We start from the raw sequence: 12,935 nt of genomic DNA on the forward strand, positions 1-12,935 counted from the left end.
GAAGCACATTAACATTGGCAGTGTGGGACACTGGCAGATGAATCCCCTAGTCTAACAGAAAAATCCTTAGGGCCCAAGGGTAACTGAATGATCCTGGTACCATGGAAAGTATCCAGAAATGTCCCAGTGGATGCTTGAGGGCAATCATCAAAATGTACACTTGTGATGTCTTGTCATCAAAGTACTCACAGACAGAGACCAATAACAGTTAATGTGGGCCACATTTTCACCTTACTGGTAGCTGACAGCGCACAATTTCTGGCTACAGCAGAACAAACCTTGTTTTACCTTTAAATGTGCGATTAGAGAAGACTAGTAAGAAGCCAACGCCATCCTTTTCATCCATAAGGTATACAAGATATTTATAGTAGATAATTACTTATTTGTCTGATGCCTTTGTCCAAAGCGACTTACAACATTTATGATAAAATCACTTACATTTCTTTTGGGTTTCAAATTGGAGCATGAACTGGTAAGGTGACTTGCTCTTGGTCACACAGTGTCAGCAGTAGTATTTGAACTCGCAACCTCATGAATTGAGGTCTAAAGTCTTAACCACTACACCAAAGTGCCAGCCTTTTAACAGCAATTTTTTCAATCAAGAGTTTTGACTACACTTAAAATACTAATTGGTTTCACAGTACTTGGTAGCTTATTCCATGAGTCTATAGTTCTTTGCATGACAAAAAAAAAATTTGTGTTAAAGTTACACTTAATGAGTTTCCTATGCATCCCTATGGTCTTGTTGAAGAACCCATTTTAAAGCAACCACTGGAATCCACTAATTATTTTCATAATTTTCCTCAGTCATGTCTTATCTTATTCTCCATTTGCTTAAACTGAAAAGGTTCAATTATTTCAATCTTTTCTTATAGCTCATACCTTGCAGGCCTGTAACTGATCTTGTTTCTCTTTGGACTTTTTGTAACACTGCTATGATGACTTTTTAAAAACATCATCCTTTCTGAAATTACTGTTCTTTAAAACAAGCAGAGACCTCAAAGCTGCCTTGGACATCCAGCACTTTATGAACTACATAAAATTCAAAGGTGTAGAAACACCAACGGCATTTACAGAAAGAACTACCTACTCTTCAACTTGGAAAACACAAAGAAACTCTCAAGGCTACAGTAGGTTTATAGCTTCTGATAGATAACTGAAGTATGGAAATCTCAAATTACAAAACTATAAATTGCCTGAAGATCTCTAACCCAAGAAGAGTTAAGGTTGTACACTCCAGTGTCTCAGAAAACATTGAATTCCGGACTTCAGAATTTCATTGAGCTGGATTATTAAGTTTCTTGGAGACTTAAGGCCACAGAAACAAGTAACATTTGGATCTCAGGCCCTTCTGATTAAACAAAACTAGTGAAATTGTAGTTCAGCTGACTTCTGAATCTTCTTAAGAGCTAACATATCCAGTTCCATAATATCTAAGTTGCAGAAGTCATGTATCTCAGAGAAAATGACATATTTCTGCTCTGAGGAGCCTTGTGAGCAAACTCAAAATGGTCCGAGACCTTGGACTTCAGGCAGACAACATTTGCTAAGTAACAGAGTTAATTAGCCATTTCTGAAAATCTGATGATATGTTGCGACGACGCGGGTTCTGGCTCCACACTCCCATTGCTATACAGGAGCACTTGAACCCAACACCGTCGATAATGAAACCGAGTGAGCTATTCAGTGAAGGCAATAATTGAGCATCTGAGCATGGTTAAAAGTGAAACAGTGCTTTTATTTAAAAAGTCAACAAAACAGGTGTTCAAATAAATAGTGCAGTACTTTAAAGTTCTTCATTAAATAAATAAATAATCCATAAAAACAGAAGTGAAAGTGGAGGTTAAAACCATTAGAAAAACAATCCTTTTAAAAAGAGGTTAATGCATTCCTCAGGAAGCAGTCTTAAAACAACAACAAGCTCGGTGCTACTTTTAACATGACTCCCCTGCATCTCCCTGTCCAGGCTTCGCAACAGGGGAATTTATTATTATGCAGCTGCCCTTTCTCACTCAATCACAAGACTGGAGACCTCCCGATTCCTGGCTCCGGTATGGCACTCATCCCAGCCTCGGAGACTTGATTTCCCCCAATGGCCAGGACGCACACATTGGGGACTCCAACCATCAAGCCTCCCGACTTCCGCTGCCTTTCCACGGCCTCTCTGCGGCCAGTCGCCTTCCCTTGGTCACTCCCGCTACATAATCGCTCAGCAGGAGCGACATCCAACTCACACGCCTGGATGTAGGCCCAATACCTCAGGCCCTCGCAGCTGCCCATGAGCGCTCATTCATTCATTCATTCATTCACACTCTCTCTCTCTCTCCGATGTGCTTCCTCTCCTGCTCCCGGTAACCTCCATTCTCTTTCTTTTCGTTCTTTCTAATCTCCTCCTCTCCATAACCGACTCGCGCTTCTTTTAAATAACGTGATGGGCCATCACAGCTGTAGCATTAGCCACAGGAGCAATCACGGATGTGGGCAGTTCCTCACCTGTGCACTCGGTGAGAAACGCCCACATCGCCAACTGCCCCGCGGCCCGCTACAACAACGCCCCCCTCACGAAGCCGCCTCAGGTGCGGTGATTATTTATTTAAAATGGCCTTTACTCAACGAGCTGTGGACCCATAACACCACATATGTACCTTCCAAATTGAATGGACCTGCTTTATGAATTATAGAAATATATCAAAGTCATGTCAATTTTTATATAGTACATTTAAAACAGTTAAAAACTTTCCAAATAACTTTACACCAGTACAATCAAACAGTGGATAAATACACAAGATCACAATGTAATAAGTTAAAATAAAAGAAGATAAAACACAACAAAGACCAAACAGAATGCCTGCATACAATTGAGCATACAACTACTGAACTATCCATCTATTTCCTAACCCGCTGAATCCGAACACAGGGTCACAGGGATCTGCTGGAGCCAATCCCAGCCAACACAGGGCAGGAACCAATCCTGGGCAGGGTGCCAATCCACCGCAGGACACACGCAAACACACCAAGCACCAATTTAGAATCGCCAATCCACCTAGCCTGCATGTCTTTGGACTGTGGGAGTAAACCGGAGCGCCCGGAGGAAACCCACGCAGACACAGGGAGAACATGCAAACTCCACACAGGGAGGACCCGGGAAGCGAACCCAGGTCTCCTAACTGCGAGGCAGCAGCGCTATCACTGCGCCACTGTGCCGCCCACTACTGAACTACTTAACACTTAAAAAAAGGAGAAAATATGATATAAAAGCATGAAAATAAAAATATTTAATACTGTTATTTAAAACAAGTTTTTGGAGCTAATCTTAGGCATTGAACTCCCTACTTTAAAAAACAGGGTTATCCTTAACATTCAAACGAGTTTGCAGAACATATAGCAACAACTGATCAGAAGACCTAAAACACAGAAGATGAATAAAGAGGGAGGAGATCAGCAAGATAAGATGATGCTGATGCATGTGAAGCTTTAAAGTCAAAGAATAAAATCTTAAAAACCACTCTGTATCTCCTTGGGAGCTAATGGAAAAAAGCCAACACTGGTGAAATCTGAGCTCTTTTTTGAGTGCCAGCCAGTAGCATTTTGCTTCAACTGTATCTGAGACAGACACGAGTGTCAAAGACAGCATAGTGGGAATTGTGTTAGTCTAGGTGTAAAGATATAAAGAGATAAATGATTTTTTCCAATCATTAAAAGACTACTTAACCTTAGTAATGGCCCTGAGCTGAAAAAGCTAATTTCAACCATATCATTTATACTGTTTTATCAAATCTGAAATTTTATAAAAAGAGACTGCAAGATTTCTGACATGAGAACTGAATCAGTGGTTAGCAGACCCAGGCTGCCGATTATACTATTCATGAAAGTGGGAAGGCAAAAAAGAATAATTTATTTTTTTGATTCAGTTAGCTGAAAAAGAATGTAATTCAATCCTACATTTAATATCCTCGAGGAAGTTTAAAAGAACTGTTAGGGTGACCTTATCACATGATTAGAAAGAAGATAGATTCGACAGTAGCACTAAAAGGGGATGTTGTACTTTTTTAGAATCATGCAGTGTGGTAACATATACAAAGGAAAAAGGACGGGTCCCAAAATGAACCCTTGAGGTAGCTCATAGTAATGGGCTGTGGGGGTCTTGCCCCTTAGATAGTCTGTAAACACCTCAAGGGCACTACCAATCAATAGGCATGTCATGAATACTGTAACTGTTATGACTTTTAGGGGGTTTGTAAGATTTTGTACTAATTGTTGGCCATATCAGTTAGGTTCATATTGATTTACATTACATGATTAGTTTTTGTTGTTATGTTATTGACACTTCAGAGTGAGCATTTTGTTGCTTAATATATATACATCTGTTATTATTTTAAGTATCTTTATTGTTTGACATGACCCACTGTTACTATCACGTGATGGTCAGACATGCATTGTGTGATATTAGAGGGGACCCAGGTCGCCTAACTGTGAGGCAGCAGCGCTACCCACTGCGCCACTGTGCCGCCCACATGTCCAACACACATTCCAAAATCAGCTGCTAGTAACAGGTAACTCATCACTTTCTGGAGAATAGATATTGTGCTATAAAATGTTCTGAACAGAAACTGAAATAATTAATGGAGCTGAAGCTTATCCTGGCAGCACCCGGTGCAGAGCAGCTACCAAGAGACTGCACAATCATACTCACTCACACAAGTCGAGTTTGCACCTGTCTAATAAACCTGGACAGTTCAATTTTTGGTTGTTGAAAGAAATTGGAATTCTCAGTAAAAAAATATGTAGGGAAAATATTTGAATTTCACATTGTGGCCCAGTTGGAAACCTAACCTTCATCTTAGAGTTGTGTGGTAGCTGTGCTAACCATGATGCCACATAAAAAATCACAAAGACAAACCACAAACACAAACCACAAAGAAACGTCTGCGGTCCCAACATGCATACTAGGATGACATTTGCCTGCTTAACTGGCCTAAAATTTATCTCACCCACCATGGACTGCACCCTGACCCTGCAATCCCACCATTACATAATTTCATTATGTTACACAATCCCCTCAGGAAGAAGTTTATTAGCCGTTTAATTGCTCTCTTGTGAAACTCGTGAAAATGCAGCTCCAGCATTGTTTGCATCCTCTTTTTAGCTTGTATAATATCTGACCTTGTTGACTTGAACTCTAAGCTGATGGCTTTCAATTAATTCTGTTAGGTTTGTTGCAATCTCCATCCAGGGTTTATAATAGTCCGGGAGTTCAGTCTGTAAAAAGAAAAAAAAATATTAAAAATATTTTCAAGGGGTTCCTAAATACCCCAATTCCTATTTCTTTGCAAATAAAAGGTATACCAATAATAGCCAGAGGGTTGTATTCCATACTTTGAGTAGGATTGTGAATGATGACTACCATCCATCCATCCATTATCCAACCCGCTATATCCTAACTACAGGGTCACGGGGGTCTACCAAAGGTTTGAAATAAAGAGAGACCTGCAGAGTGGGTGGATATTTCAGACCTAAAATAACTTGTAGCCTTGCTTGTTTGAAGCAAGTCTCTTCATTTGTTTATTGTAATTTGCTAACAATTTCTAATGTCTTCTAGTGTGCACTATCTTTTTGTATTTCGTTCTTTAAGCTATTTGGATTGCAGCAATATTTTCCTTTCAACTGTAATGTTAACCTCGATTACTTGTTCTAACAGCCGATGGGTTCTTTCTCAACCAATTTCCCACTCTGCAGTCTCGCTTCCCTTGTTGTGTCTCTCAGAAGTGAGTACACAAGGCCTTTCTTTTCTTGCTTGTGTAGTTGTCAGCTGACATGGAAGGATCTCAGGAGGGGCCTCCTTGGAAAAAATAAGCAGTTGTTTGGGCAGTAGGAGATAGACCTACTTCTGGGCCATTGGTGCACCCAAAAGTTTCAAGAAAATTACACACTTGTAAGAGTATTTTTTCCTTCAAAGATTGATTACTATTTTGCACAAGAAAATATAGGGGCAACAGGATGGCACAGAGGTATGCTGCCCCCTCAGAGATGCAGGAGACGGAGCTACAGTCACTGTCTGTGTGAAGTTGTGTGCATTCTTCCTGTGTTTTCTGGGCTTTCTCTAGGTGCACAAGTTTTAATCCCACATCCCAAACATATGCAGCTAAAGGAAAAGGTGACTCCAACCTGGTCCAATGTTAAATAAAATAAATGACCACTGTAATGGAATGACAACCTTCATGGAGTCTTTTCCTGCCTCGAGCCCCACATGACCAAGAAAGTAAATTTAAAAATGGACTGATGTTATGATCTGCTGGACTTCATGAAACTCAAAACAAAATTTGTACTCAAACATTAGGTTGCTAATCACATAATATTACATGGATTCTGGGGTTTTGAACCTTGGGGAATGCAAATTTACCATCCATTTTATAAAATTTGCAAAGGTTAATAAGCTGAAATTTAATAAGGTCTTGCTGGAACACCATTTTGTTTGGTTAGTGAATGTCAGCTTTTTAATGTGTGAGCCCTGGCCATTGCCATGGGGATGTCATCAATAATAATGCTTACAAAATAATATTATAATATCTAGGAAACAACAAAGAGGATAAGAAAAAGAAAACACACTTGAGGCAGACAGAGATCCTGGTGAATTTAAAACAGATGTCACAGTCATCAATACATGTTCTTACTAACCCCTTTACATGCCCTTTTTCAGGAAAGAGAAGGAAATTTTCAAAGACGGAAAACCATAACTTTGTTTTTTTGCAAGTACATAGCTCTTCTGATCAATCTTTTGCATTTAAGACTGTTCCATCCCCTCATTTCTCAGATTACATGGGTTTCATAATCCACATTATGAAGAAAGCACTTTTGGTTAATAAATGAGGGAGACATGCATGTCTTCAATTCAAGACAACATTATTTGTCCATCCATCCATTTTCCAACCCGCTGAATCCAAACACAGGGTCTGGGGAGACTGCTGGAGCCAATCCCAGCCAACACTGAACCAATCCTGGGCATGATGCCAACCCACCGCAGGACACACGCAAACACACACTAGAGCCAATTTAGAATCGCCAATCCACCTAACCGGCATGTCTTTGGACTGTGGGAGGAAACCCACGCAGACACGGGGAGAACATGCAAACTCCACGCAGGAAGGACCCGGAAAGCGAACCCGAGTCTCCTAACTGCGAGGCAGCAGCGCTACCACTGCGCCACCGTGCCGCCCACACATTATTAGTATTGCATTTAATTTATATATGCATTACAAAGAACATTTCACAAACATTAACATTGGAGAGAATGTAACTGCTGGATGAAGAGTGATTGGTTTGTCTTATATTGTATAAAGTAGTACCTTCAAGTTACTGGTTCTCAACAACTCTGAATTTGGGCAACTCATTTATGAGGATCTGAGAGCTGGATACACTTTAGTAAAAAGTGGAACAAATATCTGTGTTAGTAAAGATAAACCAGTACAAAGTCCCCTCCACTTATCTCAGATGAAAGCCAGAACTGAACATATCTTAGAAAAGCTGAGATAAATGGGAAGTGGTGCCACACCACAGCAAAGTGAAACAACAATAAAAATTTCAGTAATCTGCACACACATAAATCTATACTAATAAAAGGCAAAGCCCTCACTCACTCACTCACTCATCACTAATTCTCCAACTTCCCGTGTAGGTAGAAGGCTGAAATTTAGCAGGCTCATTCCTTACAGCTTACTTACAAAAGTTGGGCAGGTTTCATTTCGAAATTATACGCGTAATGGTCATAATTGGAACCTATTTTTCTCCATATACTGTAATGGGCTTTAGCTTGATGGCCGCGGGGGACGGAGCTGCGTCTCACATCATCACGCCTCCCACGTAATCACGTGAACTGACTGTGAATGCAGTACGTAGAAAACAAGGAAGAGCTCCAAAGAGCGCTGAAGAAAAACGTATACAAGCTTATTCATAAGTGCAGCTACTGCGGAAACAAAGCACGTTGTAAACCGTAAGTTTAAATTAAGTTTATGGACACGCTCCCGCTGCCGTTTGTCATGCCTTCGTTGAATACTTTATTAGCGAGATACAAGTTTAATGAGAAGACACGAGGTATAAACGAGACTTTGAATCACTTTGTAACGGAGTTAAAATTGCTGTAGCCAGAAACTTTTAAGTGCCGGGTCTTAGCTAACATTAAATGAAGCCGTGGATATAGCAACATCACACAAGAGAGCAGCTCACGTGAACTGACTGAAAGCAGTACGAGTGACCACTTCCATGCATCAAACCTGTTCAAAAAACGCATTACACAATTGACAAGGTAGGAAAAGAATATGCTCTGAGCTGAGCTCCACAGCTAACGCGGTCTTGCGTAGGCAACTTTGTCACGCTGCCACCAAATACAGAAAAATCCACAAGTTAATACACACACTGTCTCTAGAGTTTCTCCACACTCAATGTATTCCTTGCATTACCGTTATACCCTCTGATCTCCCATTTCAATTCAAATGCCTCCAATTTCCAGTAAGGCTCTGCTTTGCGCTGACAAGTAATAAGTCTCAGGGACAGACCCTACAAAAAGTTTTCCATTGATTTCAGGCAAGATTGCTTTTCTCCTGGACAACTATACGTTGCATTCTCAAGAGTGAGCTTGCGCAGCTTCGTCATATTACAACCGGACTGCTGAACTGACAACGTGCTATACAAAGAGAACTATAACAATCGTAATAAACGAACAATAAAACAGCGGAGAACCCGTGGATTAAATAAAAAGGCAGTTTTCTTGGCGAAGCAAGGAAAAAGGATGGCCTTATATTTCGTTCGTATATAAAACAGCGGAGAAGCTGTGTAAAGGCTGCTTCACAAAAAACCAGCGGAGCACCTTATATGAGCAGGCAGTCAGCTAAAGAAGGGAATCAATAAATAACTATAATCGTAATAAATGAACAAAAAATAGCGTGCAAGCCGCGGATTAAATAAAGGAGATGGGTACCTAAACAGTACAGTTAGTCTCAAATAGCTACACAATAACTATAGCAATTGTATTAAACGAACAATAAAACAGTACAGAACCACGAAGCAAGGATAAATGATGGCCTCATATGGCGTTCGTTTATAAAGCAGCGGAGAAGCTGTGTGAAGGCAGCTACACAAAAAAACAGCAGAGCGCCACACTCTGAATGTATTCCTCACATAACCGTTATACTCTCTGATCTACCATTTCAATTCAAATGCCTCAAATTTCCAGTAAGGCTCTGCTTCACGATGACAATTAATAAGTCTCAGGGACAGACCCTACAAAAGGTTGGCATTGATTTGAAGCAACATTGCTTTCCTCCTGGACAAAACTATACGTTGCATTCTCAAAAGTAAGCTCAGTGCACAGCTTGGTCATATTACAACCGGAGTGCTGAACTGACAACGTGGTATACAAAGGTCGTGCCTAGCGCGGGGATTTTTCTATATACAGTATATATATATGTATGTATGTATGTATGTATATATGTATGTGTGTGTGTGTATATATATATATATATATATATATATATATATATGTGGATATGTATATATATGTAGATCTGTATATATATGTTTATATATGTGTCTGTGTGTATATATACAGTATATATATGTATATTTATCTGTATGTATGTATGTGTATATCTATATATGTATATGTGTGTGTGTATATGTATGTGTATATATATGTAGATGTGTATATATGTTTATATGTGTGTGTGTCTCTGTTTGTGTGTGTGTGTGTATATATATATATATATGACAGCAACACTCATAGCAGTGACAAAACAATTACATTGACAATCGTGTTACGTTATTTTTAAAATGTTTCCTTTTCTTTTTCATAACTTCTTTAACACGCTACTTCTCTGCTGTGAAGTGCGGGTATTTTGCTAGTATTTTATATATACATTCAATGCTTAAGCAATGCCTTGTGGTTTCTGAGAAATATCTGGCCAGAAGAATCCCTCACATGATTATGAGAAGTACAGTTTTACTAAAGCTTCAGGGGCACAATATGGGGTCAATCGGAAATGACATCCTGTCCCTTTGGACTTCCTATTTCAAGAAGGGGGTCACCTTCCCAAACTAAATGTAAAGATAAATAAAGAGTAAGTACATACTTTGTACAGCAGTAATGATAAAATGTCTCTAATGCTCCTTGTGGTTTGAATGGTGCTGTATAAAAAAGGACTGATCTGTTGGATTACCAACAAACCAGGAGCTCATAAATGTTGGCTGTTTCAGAGCTCTGTGGCTACATGAACACAGAAAGAATATTTCAGTCAAGGACCCTTGTCTTTTTAGCAAATTACACGGCCCATCAGTTTCATATCCTGCTACACCCCTAAATGAGATGACTTCAATATTGTTCTCTTCTGTAGGGAAATGAGAACAGCTCCAGTGAAGGTGTTGCCTTCTATTATTTACATGCATGAACCATTGCATACTGTGGACAATGGAATGTGAGAAAGCAGCACACTCCTGATGCAAACTAAATATTTTATTTGACATCTTCTGGAGAGACTTGGCATAGTTTGTTTGATGAAGTTTTGGGAAACGTTTGGAATGAATCATCTGCCATGACTTGGTCTACATAAGACCAGATGGAAAACATACAAGTAAAAATTGACAAATACAATACATTTTAAATTCAAATACTATATATGCAGAAATTTTAAAAAAAGCAGAATAATATTTGTCAAACAGTTGGTTATTGAAGACTAACAGCATTAAAAGTGAAAATATGTCAATAATTTCAGCAGAAGTCAGAACAAAAAATGGGGTGGGCTCAAGGGGAGTGAGATTTCTTCATCCCAAAATGAGTCCTTTGTGTATCTACAAGACAATGATGAAACTTGATATTGGAAACGTGTTTGACATGGGAACTGGGAATACTGTGATAAAAGCACTACCCCAAAAGGTAACAGTGACACTAACTTCTCACAAAAGTATCTGAGTGAAAAAAAGTGTTTGAAAACAGATGGGAATGATGAGATAGCCGGTGAAATGGTAGAACCTTTCGTAGTCAGACAGCTGAACTAATTTTAAATAGGTCTACATGTTACACCCATCTTGCATATATACCTTCCTGTAATTGCTTAGACAGAGAAGCAGGTACACTCTGTCTAATCTGCTAATCTGCTGATTCTGGTTGATCAGCTAAACTCAATGCAGATAGCCAGGTTAGGGGCTATGACTGGTGACAACAATCATCTAGACAATATTTGTCCCCTACCTGCCCTTAGTGTCTAGGCAAAGGCAAACCCTGAATCTAAAATCCATGTGATACTACATGCAAAATCATATACTAGGCAACATGGGTGGAAGATGCCATTGTTGTTATAACCATGTTTTTTCAGGCAGAGATCCATCCATTAGGGCACCTCTACCCCAACCGATGAAATCAAGTAGCTTTTTGGGATTTCACCCTTAACAATAGATCAAAACTTCAGAGTTTCAGCCACTGACGTGAAATACTACTGCTATGTATAGATGTGATAATCAGGTGGCAGTTGATCAGGAACTTACCCTGGTGAACATTTCAATTCTTAAGGATCCCATGGCATTGTTGTATTCTGGTGACGATAAAATGTATAAAGCCACACTTACTTGCTGTGGTCCTACAAAAAGTGCACTAGTCTCTTCATCTCTGAACTTCCCAAGGACTCTATATGCCTGCCTACTACCTCAGACTCTTCAGAGGAGTGGAAAACGATTTGACACTTCCAATTTTGTGGTAAATTCACCCTGACAATGTGCACCCTTTACCCTGCACATTGTGACCGTTACCTACCTGTCTGGTCTGGAGTTTGCTCCTATGCCAGCTCCTTCCACACTACATTTCTAAGGGACACCTGGGCCAGGTCTGGTAAGTCTCAATTACAACTCAGGCCAGTCAACTCCTCCTCCAGCTCAGCAATCCTGAGGTTGTGGTGATGGATCAGGTGGCATCTTTCATGTAAAATAAGACTGGCTTTTCCAAGCCATCCTCCAAAATGTTCAACATCCAATAGGACTTGTTTTGTTTGACAATACAATCTTCTACTGATAGGATCATCAGTTACAAAAAAGCTATGAAAAAAGTATCTGTCCCAAAAACAAACATTGCCATCAAGTAGAAGGGAGAAGCATTGTTGAAAGGTTACAAATGTACCTAAAACAACCTCCAGAGAACATTCAGATCATTTACTTGCCAATACCTCTCCATTACTAGAGACAGTGCTGAATTTTGCGATCACACATTCAGACTTTTGTCACAACAAACGTATTCTTGAAGAAGTCAGAAAAGCCATCAAAAAGCTGAAGGGCGATTGTGCTACTATTGCAGAAATATGCTAGTGAACTTGCTGCAAGGTTCCTACACAAACACTATCTTTTAGTTTGGAAACTAACCAAGACCAATGCAACAGCTATAGATCCATCTCTATGTTCCATATGCCTGGCAAGATCTTTGTACGTGTGTTATTAGCCAGTGTGAAAGCTATGTTACTTAGACTTGAAGACCTGTCATCTACAGCAGTTTCACTTGAGGTAGATCCACACAATGCCACAATGGCACTCAGGCTGTTATCAGAAATTCAGATTTTCACTGGCCCTATATGTGACTTATGTTTTTATCAAATCTGCCTTTGATTCTGTGGACCATATTGCTCTGTGGAAGGATCTTGTTCCAAACAAGCTGGTTGACATCATCCATGCCTTGTATAAAAATGCATATGTATAAACATTCCTGTGTCCATCATAGATCAAGGTTATCTAACCCATTTGCCACAAGGTCTGGGCATAAGAAGGGATAAATCCTCACTCTTGTCACTCTCCTCGCTCTTGTACTTTTTTGCAGGTCTATGCATCTTGCTATGCTAATCTTTGCTGACTGTGCTGGACTTCACATTGCTGACCAAGTTAAAACGGATCCCAAGTATTCTGATGAAGCA

General features: G+C 39.8%; 1 protein-coding gene across 1 annotated transcript in view; it reads right to left on the reverse strand.

Moving 5' to 3' along the window:
- The window catches only part of LOC120539301 (indoleamine 2,3-dioxygenase 2-like), a 51,335-nt gene that overhangs the window by 27,775 nt on the left and 10,625 nt on the right, over positions 1-12,935 (reverse strand). The window contains exon 3 of the mRNA XM_039769241.1: positions 5,164-5,259. Coding sequence (XP_039625175.1) covers positions 5,164-5,259 — 96 coding nt within the window. The remainder of the gene's footprint in view (positions 1-5,163; positions 5,260-12,935) is intronic.

This window comes from Polypterus senegalus, chromosome 11 (assembly GCF_016835505.1).
Source record: "Polypterus senegalus isolate Bchr_013 chromosome 11, ASM1683550v1, whole genome shotgun sequence".
NCBI lineage: Eukaryota > Metazoa > Chordata > Cladistia > Polypteriformes > Polypteridae > Polypterus > Polypterus senegalus.